The sequence below is a fragment of the Mobula birostris genome, chromosome 18, assembly GCF_030028105.1.
Source record: "Mobula birostris isolate sMobBir1 chromosome 18, sMobBir1.hap1, whole genome shotgun sequence".
In the NCBI taxonomy this organism is placed as follows: domain Eukaryota; kingdom Metazoa; phylum Chordata; class Chondrichthyes; order Myliobatiformes; family Myliobatidae; genus Mobula; species Mobula birostris.
In genome coordinates this window covers 15017662-15037235 of record NC_092387.1, presented here as the reverse complement: position 1 = coordinate 15037235, position 19574 = coordinate 15017662, and the positions used below count along the sequence as shown (strand labels likewise).

General features: G+C 40.4%; 1 protein-coding gene across 2 annotated transcripts; it reads left to right on the top strand.

Moving 5' to 3' along the window:
* The first annotated feature begins 1170 nt into the window (after nucleotides 1-1170).
* On the top strand, nucleotides 1171-11888 carry LOC140211794 (solute carrier family 25 member 44-like). 2 transcript variants are annotated; one of them, XM_072281942.1, is made up of 3 exons: nucleotides 1171-1792; nucleotides 5474-5601; nucleotides 11697-11888. In XM_072281942.1, exons 1-3 carry the CDS (start codon nucleotides 1171-1173, stop codon nucleotides 11886-11888), a joined length of 942 nt encoding a protein of 313 aa, XP_072138043.1. The 2 variants fall into 2 exon arrangements, with proteins under 2 accessions (XP_072138043.1, XP_072138042.1); XM_072281941.1 differs by having other exon boundaries at nucleotides 1171-1796; nucleotides 5439-5601.
* Nucleotides 11889-19574: the final 7686 nt, after the last annotated feature.

Sequence of the window (19574 nt, the reverse complement as noted above, 5' to 3'; positions counted from 1 at the left end):
CCCTGGTAACCTCTTTGTATCCTCATCACTAATCACAGTCACATTTAATTTTTGTCATCAGCTAACTTGGAAATGTTACATTCAACCCCTTAGCCAAATCATTGATGTAGCTTGTGAAGCTGACGCCCAAGCATAAGTCTATGCTGGTCACCGCTACCAACTTGAGAAGGACCAGTGTATTCCTACTCTTTATTTTCGATTTGTTAACCAACTAATAATTCACCACATATGTTATCCACATTCCATTCGTATAACCTTTTTCACCAACTTACTCTGTGGGCCCTTATCGAAAACCTAGAAATCCCACTATACCACATTCACTGGTTCCTTTTCATTTATTTACATATTGAGATATGGTGCAGGGTAGACCCTTCAAGCTGCACTGACCAGCAACACCTGATATAACCCTAGCCTAATTACGGGACAATTACAATCACCAATCAACCTATTAACTGGTATGTCTTTGGACTGTGAGAGGAAACCAGAGCACCCGGAGGAAACAGGGAGAACATGCAAACTCCTTATAGGTAACTGCTAGTTTAAAAACTGCAAGGCAAGAACTCCAATAGGTTAGTCAAACATGATTTCCCTTTGATTAATGATATGCTTAATTATAATATTTCAAGGTGATTTGATATCACACCCGCTATAATAGCCTTTTCCAACTTCTGATGTCAAGCCCTCACTTTTCTCACCGATGAGCACATGAAATTTCTGCCTGGGATACCTGTAGTAGATGCATACAACCTAGATGTTGCGTTTGTCTCCGGTTTACCTGAAATACTGAGAGATGTTCTCACTTACCAAGTGATGCCCATACATAGGGTCCAAGAAATTTGCAATAATATTTTTTCCAGCAGTCTCCAGAAATAGAGTGGAAATTAGAAAATATAATATGACTGAGATTCATGAGCGTGGTGTAACGTTCTTTTTATTCTTAATTTCTGAAGTCATTCAAATTACAAGCATGAATTGGAGAATTCATGAACTGGAGGAAGAAGCTTCAGTCTGCCATAAGTTCTACAGCTGCAATAGTTTAATGTGAAGAAAATACGGATCTTACAACTTTTTAAGTAGTTGTTTTCCATTTTATAACAGTGGTTCTGAAACTCTGCATCTTTCCTGACCTTTTACAGATCTCTGTGAACATCAGAAACAAGAGTGATAAAAATGCAAGAGAAACCAAACATCCGGATAATAGAATGGGAGGACCTGGACAAGAGAAAGTTCTTCTCTGTTGGCATATTCATGACTCTGTCAATCCGCCTTGCAGTTTATCCTGTCATACTGATTAGAACAAGACTTCAGGTCCAAAGAGGTTGGAGTCACTACAACGGCACTTTTGATGCATTCAGTAAAATTTTAAAATCTGAGGGTATACGAGGACTTTACTGGGGGTTTCTTGTGAATGCATCTGGCCTAATCACAGGCCAAAGTTATATTATAACTTACGAACTAGTACGCATGTATGTATCGGAGTATAACAACAATAATACAGTTAAGTCGTTTATAGCAGGAGGATCAGCATCACTTGTGGCGCAGAGCTTTATAGTGCCCTTTGATGTCATTTCTCAGCACTTGATGATCATGGGCCAGAAAGGCTACAGGAGTCGATTACAACTCTCCCAAATGACAGGAGGTATCAGCCAAAGCTTTGGCCAAGCAAAGAAGGTTATTATTCATATTTTTAGGATTGATGGCCCAAGAGGATTTTACAGAGGATATTTGGCTGCCTTGTTGATGTATGTTCCTAACAGTGCAGTATGGTGGCCTTCTTATCTCTTCTTTGCAGGCACGTAACATTACAGTTATTCTCTTTGTCATTATGAGTTCACATTATAAACCTTTTATTAATGGTAGTGGAATCAAATAACTTTGAAATAAGTGGATGTTTAACTGCTGCATACAATCACCATTCTTGGAGCTGAGGAGCCTATTCAGTCTTCAAATCCATGGCTATTTGAAAGCCTTGATTAATTCTGTTTTCGATACTATTAAAAATATAAGTTCCTGATTTTGCAGTTACACATCATTACCACTCTGTGTAGCCAGAAAGGTTTCCCTCACATCTTCCAGGTATTTTATACCTATAACTTCAAATATATGTTCTCTGATCCTTAACCAAATTCTAATGGAGACATTTACTCTGTCTAAATGAATCTTGACCTATTCACCTCTGTTAAATTTCCTTTAAATGTTTTCTCCAAGGAGAACAGCCCCATATTTTTATCACCTATAATCTTGTAGCTGAAAATCCGTCATCCTTGGAATCATTCATGTGAATCTTATCTGTACTCTCTCGAAGATCTTCACATCCTTTTTGAAGCATAGAAGCTAGAATCCTATTGTGGCCTAACCGCTATTGTATTAACATTCAACAAAACCTTTCTCTTTTATATTTTGTAATTCATTTGTAAAGCACTTAATCTCATATAATCAACTAATCTTATTGACATGGAGACACAAGCAATTGCAAATATCGGAAATCTATAACAATAAACAAAAAGCTGGAGGAATTTAGTGAGTCAGATGGCTTCTACAGAGGGAAATGAATAATCGATGTTTCAGGTCAAGACCCAAAATGTCAACTGTCTATTTCTCTCCATGGCCCTTTGTCCTTAGATACCCTTTAGAGCTGTGTCATTTTCTCAGTATTGTTCTTGCTGACAAAATGTATAATTTTATTCTTTGTACTAAATTTCATCAAACTTGTCAGTTTATTCTATCTTTATCCTTTCGGATTTTTACTATTTTTTCATTATTTGCCACGTATTTTCTGACATTTAAATTTTTTTTATCCCACACACCATAAGAAAACATCAGTAAATATCAAAAATAAAAATAGCCCAAACAGTGATTTTTTTGGGGGGAACTTCACTCTCTTAAAACCTCTCACAAGTGATGTCAACTCTTTCCTTACAATTATTGAATAGTCTGTTTTCTATGCTGCCACTGACCCTGTTTACTTTTAGGGTTTCAATTTTGCTAACCAGCCTTTTATGTAGGACTTTGCCAAACACCTGTAAATCTTTCTAGGCCACTGGACTAATATTCCAGGGGTCTGGACTAAAAATTCAGAGACCCAAGTTCAAATCCCATTATTGTAGCTGTGAATTAAAATTGATGGATAACCTGGAATTTGGAAAAGCAACAATCTAAATTAGTAGTGACAACTACAGAAACTGCAGGGTTGTTGGATCACTCTTCTGGCCCATAAATGTCAACAGGCCCACCTCATGGTTGACTCAGTGGTCTAGCAATCCACCCAGTTGTGCTATAGTCACTACAGCCAAATAGATTCACAGAATGGTTACAGTTTGGATTAAGACTATTTGGACTACCAATCTGTATTGGCTTTAGAAGAACAATCCATCTCATCCCATTTTATGTTTGCTTTTCAAAGCCCTGAAAAAATATTTTCTTTCAGATACTTCGCCATCTCCCAGTACAAATAGAGAAATCAGATGGACCACCAAAGTCACATCCAGACTAATCAAACTTTAAAGTCTTGGTACTGGTGTTTAAACTGGGAGAGCTCTCCCACAGACCAGTTAAACAACAATCAAAAACAGAATCATACCTTACTGACAATGTGCCAGACTTCTCCATCATAGTGGAAGAGAGGAAGGAGGGCGTGGCCCTTGGAAATATCAACTTTCATTCCAAGCTCTATGAAGTCTCATTATACCAGACCAAACTTTGCCAAAGAAACCTCCTCCTAATTGCCACCTACTATTCTCCTTCAGCTGATGCAATGGTGTTCCTTCATGTTGAATATCCCCTGGAAGAAGCACTGTGAGTATCAAGGGGACAGAATTTTCTCTGTAAGGGGATTTCAATATCCACCAGCAAGAATGGTTTGGTATACCAATTCTGACTGAGCTGAATATCACTGTGCTGAAGGAAGGTATCCCCAGCCTACAAATACTAAAGACAATTCATTCTTCTAAACTCCAGCAGACACAAATCTAGCCTGTCCAGCCTACATTGATGAAATATCCATCCATTCCAGGGACACAGGTTGGTTGAGAATTCAAAAGATCATATCTCCTTGGGCTTGGATAAGGTTTGGATTATAAATGGCAGATTGGGTTAGGGTTGATTTTAATACAATACTAACCAGATCAATAGGGTAAGCGGTTGTTCATTTAACAAAGCGATGAGGAAGGTTTTCTGTTTTTGCAGCATATGAATCTTTGGAATTTTCTGTCTCAACTATTAAGGATGTTGAATAAAGTATATTCATAGCTGAGATTTTTTGTACTGTAGGGAAATTAAGAATTAGAAATGGAGTTGAGCCCAAAGTTTGAATTAGTGTGGTGCAGCTCAAAAGCCTATCATTCTTACTTCTGTGCTACAGAATTCCACATACACCCATATCCAAATATGTACACTAACTGTGGATTATAATAGTGTACAAAAATCCATAACCTTGTGAAGAAATAATCCTACCCCCATCTCTAGATATAACTGCTCCATCAAAAAGATAATGAAGTACATAAGTAACATAATAATGATGTACAGTCAGACTAGGTAACCATTACTTTGTAAAACAGCTGATGATGAAACAATTTATCAGTCGACAAATCTCACGTGTTTGCAAGATTGGTAAAAGTATACAGGTGAGGAAAAATCTTGTTGAATGAATTTACCACCAAACACATCTCTACCTCTACCCCCACCCCCCACTCTCTGCTTTCTAGAGGGATTGCTTCCTCCATGATTCCCTTTTCCATTCATGCTTTCCAACTAATCTCTCTCCTGGCACCTATCCCTGAAAGCAACCAAAGTGCTACTCCTGCCCGTTCACCTCCTCCCTCACCCTCATGCAGGGCCCTAAACAGTCCTTCTAAGTGAGGCAATACTTCACCTGTGAATCTGTTGGGGTTGGGGCTGCTTTGTTGAGCACTTCCACTCCATTTGCCAAAAGTGGAATTTCCTGGGCTAACCATTGTAATTCCTATTCCCATTCCTGTTCTGACATGTCAGTCCATGGCCCCCTCTTTTGCCACGATGAGGGTACTCTGGATGGAGAAGCAACACCTCAAATTCCGTCTGGGTAGCCTCCAACTTGATAGCATGAACGTTAATTTCTCGTTCCCGTAATTTTTTCCCTCCCCCTTCCCTCTTCTTCTATTCCCCTCTGTGGCCTTTTACCTTTTCTCACCTGCCAATCACCTCCTGGTGCCCCTCCTTTTTCCCTTTCTGCCATGGTTCCCTCTGCTCGCCTATCAGATTCCTTCCTCTCCAGCCCTTCACCTTTCCCACCCACCCGGCTTCACCTACCACCTTCCTCTCCCCCACCATTTTATTTTGGCTTCTTCCCCCTTCCTTTCCAGTCCTGAAGAAGATTCTCCACCCAAAATGTCAACTGTTTATTCATTTCTATACATGCCACCTGACTTGCTGAGTTCCTCCTGCATTTTGTGTGTGTTGAGTGAATTTACACCCTATATTTCTGTCTATAATACAGAGCAACTTTCAAAATGGGCTCCTAGTGAATGCCCTCATCTGGTCCTTCAAGGAATGGCAGGACGGATGGCAGCAGTCACAGCATCTGCACTCACCAACCCAATGGATGTGATCAGAGCTAGGGTTCAGGTAAGGGTTCCCTTTCTAAAAGAAGTTAATGCTTAACTTGCAGATATCATCACAGTTAATGTCCATTCCAGATGTACTAAGTAATCTCTTTGACCCATTACCGTCCAGAAACTGCTGGTGCTGCCGGTTTAAGGTATCAGGACTTTTACTCTGCAATTTAAGTCCAAGTCAAGGAGGTGAGACTTCAAAGAGAACTTGGAGATGAGAGCATTCCTATGTGTCTGGTCTCTCTGTCATTCTAGGTGGCCAAGAGTTCAGTGGAGTTTGGCAAGTTATTATACGGTATTGTGTAGATTTTATAGCTCATCAATGATTTTGTTTCATGTTCTGAATCATCTTTAATTGAAATGCCCTTCATAGTTATTAGCTTGCTGGGACTGATTGCTCGTTCATCCTTTGACCCATAATATGACTAAACCAAGCCTACAAAAAATGTTAGATAAAACAACGCTAGCAAAGTGAAAACAGGTACTCTGTTATCTTAAGGTTCAGAGGATAATACTTCTATATATTTCTGAGTCACCAGTCCAGCATGACATGAGTGAGAGAACGCCAGGCAGTTTAGCTGTTCATCAGTTTTAAAAATTCCTTCAAATAGTCTCCCTACTGTAGCGGCAGCATGTTCAGTTAACATTTTCAATGCACCTTGTTTATTGCTATGGTACTCTGCTATCAAACAGATATCTTGAGTATGTTCTTGTGAGACAAATTTGGGAAAAGGTTATTTGTATTCGTTTTGCAGGATGTGGGTACTATTATTCTATTATTATTATCAATAAGGTACTATTATTCATTCCAGAATTTAGACCTGTGATGATAAAAGGTGATCTATTTCCAAGTAGGAATGAGTGTGGGAGCTTAGAAGGGACCTATTGATGGTGGTGCCATGTGTTTACTGCCCTTTGCCATGGTGGTGGTGGTCACAGGTTTTAAAGGTGCTGTTGAAGCTGCCTAGGGTAATAACTGCAGCATTTTTATGGCTGATGCACGCTATGACTTAGTGATGTAGGGATTAAGTATTTAGGATGGCTTGCCATTCGAGTGGGTTGTTTTGTCTAGATGGTGTTAAGCTTTTTGAGTATAGCTGGAGCTACACACATTCAAACATATAAAGAGTATTCCATCACACTATTGAACTGTGTCTTGTAGATGGGGGAAAGGTCTTTGGCTCCCTTGGGACTTCCAGCCTCTTGCTCTTGCAACCATGTATATCTGTAGTTGAACCACTTGCGGTTTCAGTCAGTGGTGACCCCCGAGAAGTTGATGATGTTGGACTTGCTGACGGTAATGCTGTTGTACTGTGCATCGAGGGTAAGTAACTCAATTCGCTTTCTATTGGAGGCATCTACTTTCTGGTACCTGTGCGACATGAATGCTCCTTCCCACTTATCAGCCTATATCTGAAATTTGATACAATGAATCTGGCAGGTGCTGCTTAGTTTTGTTTTGCAAATTGTGAGCAGTCAGATAACATGCTGGGGTCAGACTGTTCAAAAGAGGGCCGTTGATAGAGAGGCTGAAGTTTTCTGTGATAAGAATTCATAGGGCACTGCTCTCAGGAACTTCTGAAGTGACATTCTGAATCTGAGATGAAGGGTCTCGACCCAAAGCATCAACTGTCCACTTCCCTCCATAGACCTGACCTGCTGAGCCCCTCCAATTTTTTGTGCAATGCACTAACTATTCCAGGGTGGTCCACATCTGGAAAGAATAGATGAATAGGAAAAGGAGTTGGCGAGATACTCTTAATAAGAAAGAAGATCTGGTATTAGTACCGTTTTTGTTTTTTATCACTTGTAGTGATACAGTGAAAACCTTCAGTCTGCACGCCATCTAGGAAGATGATGCCATACATACAGTAACTACATCAACATAGTAGATAGAAAGCAGAATACAGAATGTGAAATATAGTGTTGCTGCTACAAAGAAACTGCAGTACAGGTAAACAATAAAGTGCAAGTGCCATGAGGAGGTATACTGAGAGATCAAAAATTCACCTATAGTGCATTCAAGAGTCTGATAACAGGGGAATAGAAGCTGTTCTTGTGTTTGGTGGTACGTGCTTTCAGGCTTTTGTATCTGATATAGGCTTGATGCAAAACTAGAATTAATTTAGATTAAGCTAAGAGATAGAAAATGGCAGGAAACAGTGAAGGGAGCTATTCATAGATCAAAAACATTGTTGTAATAATAGAGCATCACATAAACCAAGAAATTAGAGGAGTGTTTCTGACAGAGAAAAGGCAGTAACATTAGGAGAATTTAACTTAAATATAGACTAGACGATTCAAATTTTCCTAGATATAATGGAAGACGAATTTGTAAATTATAAAATAGATCCTTTATTAGATCAACATTTGAGAAACCAACCAGGGACAAAGCTATTTTGGATGTCATTTTGATAACCTTGTTACAGTGTCTGTGGGAAGGAATGAACATATGATAAAATTTGATATCAAGTTTGTAAATGAAGTAATGTAAAATTGGGATATTAAATCTAAACAAGGAAAACATGAAAACATGGAGAGTGCTAAAAAAAATCTTTAAGGCACAATATTCCAACAGCAATTACTTAGTATCTGTTATAGAGTCATAGAGCACTATAGCACAGGAAAAAGTTTTCGGGCCCATCTAGTCCATGTCAAACTATTATTCTGCCTAGTCCTAATGACCTGCAGCTGGAACATAGACCTCCACACCCCTCCCATCCATGTACTTATTCAAACTTCTCCTAAAAGTTGAAATCAATCCCTCATCCACCCCTTCCACTGGCAGCTGTTCCACATTCTGAATGAAGAAATTCCCCTCATATTCCATAAGATCATAAGACCCAATGTGCTACCTTCTCCCTGTATCCCTTCATGACCTGACCAAACAAAATCTATCAACCTCTGCCTTAAATATACATACAGACTTGGCCTCTACAGCTGCTTGTGGCAACAAATTCCACAGATTCACCACTCTCTGGCTAATGAAATTCCTCCACATCTCCATTCTAAAAGGATGCCCCTCTATTCTGAGGCTGTGTCCTCTGGTCTTAGACTCTCACACCATAGGAAACATTTTCTCTACATCGACTATCAAGACCTTTCACCATCGATTGGTTTCTAAGAGGTCACACCTCATTCTTCTGAGTTCCAGTGAATACAGGCCCTGAGCCATTAAATGCTCTTCATATGACAAGCCGTTCAAACCTGGAATCTTTTTCGTGAACCTTCTCCAATTTTAACACATCCTTCCTAAGATAAGGGCTCAAAACTCCTCCCCAAGCAAGGCCTCACCAGTGCCTTTTAAGCCTCAATATTATATCCTTACTTTTATATTCTAGTCCTCTTGAAATGAATGCTAACATTGTATTTCAGCACTGCAGGCTCAACCTGCAAGTTAACCTTTATGGAATCCTGCACAAGGACTCCCAAGTCCCATTGCATCTCAGTTTTTTTTTGTATTTTCTCTCTGCTTAGAAAATAGTAAATCCTTTCATTTTTTCTACCAAAGTGCATGGCCATACACTTCCTGACGTTGTATTCCATCTGCCATTTCTTTGCCTATTCTCCTCACCTGTCTAGGTTCTTCTGTAGCTTCTCTACTTCTTCAAAACTACCTGCCCCTCTACCTATCTTTGTATTGACTGCACACCTTGCAACAAAGCCATTAATGCCACCATGCAAATCATTAACATTTAACGTAAAAAGAATCAGTCCTAACACAGACCCCCTGTGAAACACTACTAGTCACTGGCAGCCAAACAGAAAAGGCTCCCTTGATTCCCACTCTTTGCCGCTTGCTAGTCAGCCACTGTTTTATCCATGCTAAAATCTTCTCTTTCATACCATGGGCTTGTTAACCAACCTCATGTGTGGCACCTTGTCAAAGGCCTTCTGAAAATCCAAATACACAGCATCAACCGATTCTCCTTTGTCTATCCTGCTTGCTATTTCTTCAAAGAATTCCAACAGATATGTCAGGCAAGATTTTCCCTCGAGGTAACCATGCTGTACATGGACTGTTATCATGTGCCTCCAAATACACTGGAAACCACATTTTACAGACTCACCTTTAAACATTTCAGCTTTCACCCTTAACCTATGACATTTACCTTATCTACAACCCTCATAATTTTGTACATCTTCATCAAATCTCCCTTCATTCTCCTACACTCCAGGGAATAAAGTCCTAACCATTATGGATCTATATTCCTAGACCCCTCTATTCCACCATACCTCTCAGTGCTCTACCATTCATTGTGTAAGTCATACCCTGGTTTGTCCTCTCAAAGTGCAATACCTCATACTTGTCTGCCTAAAATTAAATCTGCTTTTTTTCAGCCTATTTTGCTAGCTAGTTCAAACTCCACTGCAAGCTTTGATTGCCTTCCTTGCTGTCTACTATGCCCCTAATCTTGGTGTTATCCATAAATTTGCTGTTCCAGTTTATCACATTATCATCTAGATCATCGATATAGAGATTAGTAACAATGACCCAGCACTGATCCCTGTGGCCCACTACAAGCCTCCAATCAGAGAGACATCCATCTACTACCACTTTCTGACTTCTCCCGTGAAGACAATGTTGAATCCAATTTACGACCTCATCCTGAATGACAAAGCAAATTAAACTTTTTGACCAGCCTCCCATGCAGGACCTTGTCAGAGACCTTGCTAGCATCCATGAAGACAACAATACTTCATCAACTTTTCTGGTAACCTCAAATAACTCATACTTGTCTGCCTAAAATTAAATCTGCTGAACGAGGGAGGAGAAGATGGCGGCGCGATGGTAGCGTGCGTGGCCTCTCCGGTGATGAATATCTGTTATCTGTCAAGTAGGGGACCGTGCACAATTCTGATTTGATGGAGACAGATGTGAGAGCACGGAGGAACATCTGGAAAAACTTCTGAAATGCCCGCTTCGCTGCCGCTGCTACTGTGTGGTAACCGGAATCTCCAGAGCTGAAGGCCCTGAAATCCTCGGCTTTGCGTGTTTCAGCAGCTGGGGCAAAGTCAAAGGCGCTCGGCAGAGGATGGCGCTCGGGAAGCTGAATCAGAGATGCTGGTCGGAAGCTCAAAGTTTTCGGATGGATGGACTCAGTGTCGGCTGTGGTCGGCTGCTTCCAAGGCATCGGCAAGTTGAGGGTGCCTGGAGGTTTATGGCATGGAGTTTCTCCCTTTTTCCGCCTGCTATCGGGGACTCGGGAGTTGATCGACTTGGGACTTTGAGACTATTTTTACTGTGCCCATGGTTTGTTCTTCATCAAATTATGGTATTGCTTTGCACTGCTGTAAATGTACGTTATAATTATGTGGTTTTGTCAGTGTTAGTCTTTGGTTTGTCCTGTTTTCTGTGATATCACTCCGGAGAAACATTGTATCATTTCTTAATGTATGTATGCATTTCTAAATGACAATAAAAAGAAGACTGAGTGTTCTCATCATCTAAAAAACTCTATGAGATTGGTTAGACATGCCCTACCACACGCAAAGCCATGTTGACTACCTCTAATTGGTCCCTATCGAAATACATACTGTATATATCCAGTCCCTTAGAATACTTTCCAATAACTTACACACTACTGACATCAGCCTCACCAGCCTATAATTTCCTGGATTAGCCTTAGAGCCTCTCTTAAACAATGGAACCACATTAGCTAACCTCCAATCCTCCAGCACCTTGCCCATGGCTCAAGTTGAGCTGCTTGTTTTGGTCGTCCTGCAACCAAGTCTCATAAATGGCTACAATGTCATAATTCCACATGCTGATTGATTATCTAAGCTCATCTGCCTTACCTAGAATACTCATTGCATTGAAATAAACACAAGTCAGAACATTATTCCCACAATTCTCAACCTTTTGATTCCTGTTTTTATATGTTGGCTTAACAACATTTTTCCTCTGTCTTTGAGGAAGAAGACAAAACTTAGTTTTCTCTATGTCATTGCAAAGATGGTCTTATCCAAATTTGAAGAATAGAATAGTATATATTTGATGTTGAGTGGGAAAGAAGGTATTGATGAGGCACCCAATCAATTGGAAATGTACTGGAATTTCTCAATCTTTATAATTTACTGAGACTCATTTAATGTTTTCTCTTTCAGTTGGAGGGCAAATCCTCGATAATTGAAACTTTCAGTCAGGTTCTGAGAGAAGAAGGTTCATGGAGTTTTACCAAGGGGCTGTCTGCTCGCATCCTATCTGCAGCTCCAACAGCTCTCATCCTCATCATTGGTTATGAAACATTGAAGAAGATCAGTCTACTGCAAGAATTAATGGCAACTAGACACTGGTAGACAATGTATACCAGTATTTCATTGGAATGAACTGCACAAAAATCCATTGTGTTTTTCCTACAATGTGCAAAACTTTGACTATTTTATATACACTTTCATTGTATTGAAGTACTAAACTTCAGCAATGGAGCTCAACAGGATCGCTATACCTGTGTAGATTTGCATACATTCAGATATTTCATATGCTTAATTTCAAAAGTGGTGCTTAATGTATACAAAAGCAGGATATCAAAGCATTATGAATGTTTTGTTCTGCTAATGGTGAAATGCTAGATCAGCTTCAGTTTTTCACCTTCAAAAGTTGGGATGAGTTTGAAAAAATTAAGCTCTTTAACTAAAGGCTACAGCATTAATATTTATTAATCTATTATTTAGTGAATTTAAAAAGTTTAATGCTACCTCATGCAAGCATTCGGTTTGTTAAATTCCTTTACATGTTGCCCTGCCAGTGTATCAGTGTAAATCTGTAATTCTGTGTTCACATGTGAACTAAGTGAATGAATAATACCAGAGAAATTTCAAACCTGGAGTTCTTGTTTTGTAATAGCTACTCGGGTTTGGTCTCACCTTTTAGTTCATGTGACTGTTTAATGAGGTGAAAATGGAAAGTAAATGTACTTCTCGAGCATGACACTGCTGATCTTTCTTTCAACAAAGTTACCGTATTCTACACATTAAAACGTCCACACTACGCCGGATAATTTTGAAAACGCCGGTTTCGAGTAAGAACGACAGGCGTCCACACTAAGCGTTTTTCAAAATATCTCCGTCCACATTAGGAGGAGATTCGCCCAAATATCCGCCTACTGGGCATGCACAGGACACACAGAAAACAAGCGAAGAGGAAACGGTATACTTAGTGCGCGGTTGTCCAGTTACAGAGTAGAAAAACTTTAAAGGAATTGCTCTTGGCTCTCACGCAGGAGGACTTAAAACTTAAAAAAAAACAAATACTGGAGCTTATGGAGGCAACCGACAGGGAGTTCACGGACAGTATGACCCGGCTGACGATGAACATTGAAAAACTGACTAACTCTGTTGCATTAATAAAGCACCTTGTTAAATGTATAAAACGTCTGCATCAGCGTTATCTTGTATTTCCATACAATGTTACATTAGGCTGTTACACATCTATTGTCAGAGAAGTACTTGCATAAATAGGTAAACCACCTTCATACAAGCAAGGACAGAAAACAGGGCAACGTGAGTATACTTATTTATTCAGTAAACTATGGGTCAAAGTATTTGGTGAGTACATTTCTAACCCTTCTGGCTTCAGTCTCGTTGCCATCTGTTCTGAAATTGTTAGGTGGTTGCGTTCAAGAAAACAACGAAATGCCGTGCTGGGGCTATCTGTTCCAGCACGTCATGTCAGCGTTCTTAAATAGTCGAAAAAGCTCACATTACAATTTAACTCTCACGCCGTTCACACCGACTGTGCGTTATAACAGCCGTCTGGCAGTGCTTGTGCAGTACCAAGCAGAAGCAGAAAAAGCATTGTTGTTGTGGTGTTGTCATGACAGCGTTTTTAAACCTCTCCGGTTACCCCGTACACACTACAATGGATATCAGGCGTTTTCAGATTTATTCACTCTGGAGACCGTTTCTGAAAATCTCCGTTTTCGGGGGCTGAAAACGCCGTTTCACTGTGGACAGAAGGTCAAAACGAAGAGAAAAAGCTTCGTTTTCAAAATTATCCGGCGTAGTGTAGACGTACCCCATTTGCACTTCATTAATTGATTAATAATGGATATTGAAACAAAGGGTGCATAAATTTCATAAAGGTACTGAAAAGGTACTGGTACTGGAAAGCTCAGATAGCAGGGGATAATTAGATCAGAAAACAGAATATAATTCAGTTCCCATTTTAAAATGGGCTATTTTGTCATTAAATTCTGCTGTCAACTAGCTAATGGGTTGTCAATAGCCACTTGATGGTAGTATAATTATAACCAGCACATTGAGAAATCCATACAATTAATCTACAAATACATGCATGTCTTCCCGAAATTATTACATTTTGCTATTATCACGAAGATTAGATGTGGAATAGTTAAAGTCTGTCCCGAGCCTTGTGGCCCATCAGGCCGGTGCTCATGCCGGTTTCTGTGGCGTGAAGCAACTGAGAGTACGAGAAGCTTGTGTCCAACCACATCCACTGGTGCATCAGCCCACTATGTGATCAAGGAGGTCTCCCTGGTGACTGGTGCATCCTAATCTGCCCTAACCAAACCCCACCCACACTCACCCTTGCCATTCCCTTGGCTAGTGATTTTGCTGATACCTGTCTCCCAAGCAGCAGTGTCTGGGAAACAAACAGCTTCAGTTCTAATGCTTCTGAAATGGAATAAGCCACATTGAACACAGGGCAGTACAGCACAGGGCATGCCATTAAACTCATGATGTTGTGCTGAACTCATTAAGCTAATGACAATCTAATCCCTTCTGCCTCCATGTGGTCCATATCTCGCCATTCTCTGCATCTGCAATGGGTCAACAGCAAACAGCAGATGCCATTTCATTGGCTCTTCACTCAACCCTGAACATCTGCATGGCGAAGATGCAAACTTCAGGATGCCCTTCATTGAATGCAGCTCAACATTCAATGCAATCATCCCCTCAAAATTAATCAATAAGCTTCGAGACCTTTGCTTCAATACCTCCTAGTGCAATTGGATCCTGGATCTCCTCACTTGCAGACCCAATTCACTTCAGTTCGGCAACAACATCTCCTCCACAATCTCCATCAGCACAGGTCCACCAGAGGGCTGTGTGCTTAGCCCCCTGCTCTACTCACTCTATACTTACCACTGTGAGGCTAAACACAACTCCACTGCCATATTTAAGTGTGCTGACAACACCACTGTCATTAGCCAAATCGAAGGTGGTGACAACTCAGCACAGAGGGGGTAGATTGAAAATCTGTTCTGAGTGGTGCCACAACAACAACCTCTCACTCAATGTCAACAAGACTAAGGAGATGATTATTGACTTCCGGAGGTGGAAACAGAGGTCCATGAGACAATTTTCACTGGGGAATCAAGAGTGGAGAGGGTCAGCAACTTGAAAATCTTTGGAGATATAATTTCAGAGGACCTCTCCTGGGTCCAGAACATAAGTGCCATTATGAAGAAAGGACAGCAGTGCCTCTGTTTCCTGAGAAGTTTGTGAAGAATCAACATGTCATCTAAAACTTTGACAAGCTTCTATAGAAATGTGGTGGAGAGTATATTGACTGGTTGCATCACAGCCTGATATGCAAACACCAATGCCCTTGCACAGAAAAACCTACAAAAAGTAGTGGATATGGCCCAGTCCATCACGAGTAAAGCCCTCCCCACATTTGAACACATCTACACGGAGTGCTGTGGCAGGAAAGTAACGTCCATCAACAAGGACCACCACCATACAGGTCATGCTCTCCTCTCGCTGCTGCCATCAGGAAGGTGGTACAGGAGCCTCAGGACCCACACCACCAAGTTCAGGAATAGTTATTACCCCTCAACCATCAGGCTTTTGAACCAGAGGAGATAATTTTAATCAATTTCTCTTGCTCTATCTTTGAAATGTTCCCACAACCTATGGACTCACTTTCATCTCATATCAACTCTTCATCTCATATTTTGATATGTATTTCTTATTTGTTTATTTCTATTATTTCTTTTTTTATTTTGTATTTGCACAGTTTGTTGTTTTTTCCACTTTGGTTGTTTGTCAGTCCTGTTGGGTGTGATCTTTCATTGATTCTATTGTAATATTGGGAATACCTGCAAGAAAACAAATATCAGGATTGTATATGGTGACTTATATATACTTTGATACTAAATTTATTTTGAACTTTGATCTTCAACAAAGTCAAAGTTGAGTTTATTGTCACATGCACAAGTACGTGTATGTACCCCTGCAATAAATCCCACACTATTCTGGTCAAGATGGCTCAATGTACCAAGATGGTACAATGCTCCTTCAGTCGACATCATCTGGGTAGATCAAGAAACCATATACTGTATTTCACTTATTTTATGTCTTTTATGTTTTTTTTTGTCTTGAATGTGATTCTGGAACTGTTGGAGCCTGTGATTTGTTGTTTGGAGATCTGCAGTCTTTGAGATGATTCCGGGAGGCAGAGGCAGCTTCCATTGTTCGCCGATTAAAGTGACGAGTGAGGTTGAAACATCAAGGCGAATGCATAAGTTTGGAGAGTGTTTGGGTGTTCCAGCACTATGCAGTCTCCGGGAGGATTGCAGAAGACCGAGGCAGTGTGCATGAACCTCATAGAGGGCAGGCTGCAGGATGGGTGCAAGCCAATGTTTGACTCCATTTTGCCGATTAAAGCTTCTATTCTGCACCAGTTGAAGAAATGAGGGAGATTGAAGCAAGTGCAAAAGGTTGAGCATATCTTTTGCTCACTCTGTACCAGAAAAGGGAGAGCCTACCACTGTGCCGAGAGTGTTGGCCAGGTTTTCTGCATTTTGGATGTGGACTTGGACTATAGACTTCCTTTCAGTCTTACAGTTCTTTAGTATTTTGTGTTTTTCTCCTTTTTTTATGCAGGGAGAGGTAACTGGGGGTTAATGTGCCTGTTCCGTCTTTTCATTCTTTTGTGCAAAAGGAGGGATTTGAGGGTTGATGTGCCCGTTCCATTTTGGTTTGGTTTCTTTTGTGCAGGAAGGTGGGATTTGGGCGGGGGGGGGGGGTTGATGATCATTCTTCCTTTCTTTTCTTTCAGGTTTCACGGCTACCTGGAGAAGAGGAATTTCTGAGTTGTATAGTTTGATAATAAATGAACCTTAGAAGCTTTGAATGAAAAACTTACTGGCACACAGCATCATCTAAGCAGCATTCATGAGGACAACATAGATTAAGCGTAAATTATACATAAGCTTTACAAAAATGAACACAATTAGAACAAAAAACTAAGTATATTTTAGTGCAAAATTATCAAAGAACAGATATTTATATGCCTGAGAGCCTTGTAAATGGCTCTAACACATCACAGTTACTTATTAAACCAAGGATTCCCAATCTTGCACTTTCATTGCTTTCCAATTTGATATTCATGCTATACATTTTTAGCAGAGAAGATGCTGGGACATCCAGTTCCTTGCCCTTTGATGGACCAAACATCAGATAGATCTCATCGCTTTGGAGAAACTCCTTCCCACCTACAAATTTTATCTTTGGTTGAAAGCTGTCTGCTTGGACCAAGGAGAATTTCAGTTTTCCCCAGAATTTATGTAAATGCACATTGTGATGTTTGTAGAGTTGGATTTAAATACTATGGGAACGAAGTTATGAAGTACAATCTAGGAATTACAAGATGATGAGTTTAGGATATTCACATATACACTCAAACTATTTCCATTGCCAATCTTGTTGTCACTGACAATCACTTAACTGTGGTCCAAATCATTTCATAAATCTTGTCCAGTTGCCCCATTGTATTTCTACTGGTTCTTTGCTTGATTAAAATGAATCATTCTGCTTCACCCCCAATCTAGAGCACTGTTTCTTGCTGCTTCAATTATTTTTCTTTAAAGGATGCTCCCCGCTCTGCCTCTGGTGCCCATTTCTCCTTTGTGGCTCATTCTGCTTCCATCTATCATAATTCTGCATCCTCCAGTTACCAATCCACCCTACACTGGCCTAATTTTAACTCCCTTGCTCTTTCCAAAGCAGCCATCACTTCCACCTACTTAATCTTCAGAATGCCCTTGACAAGGTCCCACTTGTGCTGTTCTGAGATATAATGGTGGGGCCTCTCCTTGAAACACTTTAGTCCTTGTGGAAAAAGCAATGGGCATGGAATTTTAATGTACCACTTACTATCAGAGCCCATCTTGATTGCTTTGCAGATAAGAAGATGTGAGGAGGTACTGGAGTCCTTTATGGGTTGCACAGTATAGTGAGGATCTTCCACCTCAGCACCAATTTCTTGCTTCTCTTTCCTCTTGATTCCCCCAATACCCAGAGGTCTATCAATCCCTGTTTTGAATCAACTCAGTTTTGAACCTCCACTGTTTTCCAAAGATTCACCACCATTGCACAAAAAATTGCTCCTCAGTTCCAAAAGCCCACTCCTTATTTCTGGCATGGTGACTGCACAGATTGGGAAATGTCCTTTCTGGATCCAGTCTGATCAGCACTGTGAGTATGTTGGAGTTTCAATGACATCTCCTCTCATTCTTCTAAACTTCCAAGAATCTATTCAAACTTTCCTCATCTGGCAAACCTGCCATCCCTGGAATGTGGACAGTGAGACTTCACTATGATCCCACAATAACAAATATAATATATACTGAAGGGAAGGAGACCAGAAGTGTGCAGCATACCCCAGGGTCTTACATAATCCAATAGGACATTATATATAACAAAGTAAAAGTGTACACAGTTACAGTTGCCTAGTCACAGGAAGGATGTCATTAAGCAGGAAAAGGTGCAGAAAAGATTGATGAGGATGGTGCTGGAATTGGATGGTTTGAGTTATGAGGAGAGACTCAATCCTCTCCTAATAGAGGTTAACATTCCATTTGCCTTCATGGTCACTTTTTACTTGCAATGGTTTTGGTTCCTTTCAGCACTAATATAACCCGTGGGTCATGGGTCAGTAACAGGGAAGGAACTGAAAAGCATTTTTAATCACAGGATCAGGGACTTGGTCCTAAACTTTGGCTTTATCTGCAGCAACCCCGCTGGAGCCCCCCTCCCAGTGTACGGCTCCATATTTTTGTAACAAGAGGAAACATAAATGTTATTTGGTGCATCTGAAATCCAGATTATTCCCAGTCAATAATGGCTAACAAATTTATTTGATTTAATGCAGTCTCATTGAAACCTACCAGATGCTGCAAGGCCTGAATAGAATAGATGTGAGGATAATGTCGTTTCCTCCCATATTCCAAAGACAAACATTTAGGGATGATAAGATGCTATGTTGGCGACGGCAACTTGGTGATATTTGCAAGCTGCCCCCAGCACATTCAAGACACACGGTACACGTTTCACTGTGCGCTTCGATGTTTCAATGTACATGTGACAAATAAAGCTAAGCTTTATAAAATTTATTTGTAGGAGAGTCTTAGATTTGAGGGCACAGACTCAGAATAAAGGAACATCCCTTTGGAACTAAGATAAACAGGAAGTCATTCAGCCAGAGGATGGCGAATCTGTGAAATTTGCTGCCACAGAGGACTGTTTGGGTCAAGTTATTGGACGTGTTTAGGGACGTATTTTGATAGGGAGTTAAGGATTAAAAAATGAAGGCTGGAGAATGGGGCCGAACAAAAACAGGCATGATTAAATGGTGGAGCAGACTCGATGGGCTGAATAGCCTAATTCTGCTCCTAGGCTTTATGAAAAATAATCTGCACACTTAGCACTCAAGACACTCATCCAGTCCCAAATTAGAACCAGTAGAAATCTTGGATGAAGGAAGTAAAGGAGTTTTTCCCACTGTCACCAGAGGGCACCATAATGCTGTTCCATCTTTTTCACTGGGGATTGAGAACCTGCAGAGTAAATTTAAAAGGTCCTGTGCCATTTTAATAAAACAGAAAATTTCTACAGGTATTTAAACTGGAGTCTCCAGTACCTTATGGGCTTTCAGTAATTTGAAGATGGTCTCTGGGTCACTAAAAGTAAAAAAATAGCCCTGAGGATGATCATCATGGTCCAGCCTGTTAGCAA

Coding starts and splice junctions, on each gene's coding strand:
- LOC140211794 (XM_072281941.1), top strand. CDS start 1,171: ATGCAAGAGAAACCAAACATCCGGATAATAGAATGGGAGGACCTGGAC. Junction 1,797..5,438: donor TATCTCTTCTTTGCAGGCAC/GTAACATTACAG, acceptor GTGTGTGTTGAG/TGAATTTACACCCTATATTT. Junction 5,602..11,696: donor TGATCAGAGCTAGGGTTCAG/GTAAGGGTTCCC, acceptor TTTCTCTTTCAG/TTGGAGGGCAAATCCTCGAT.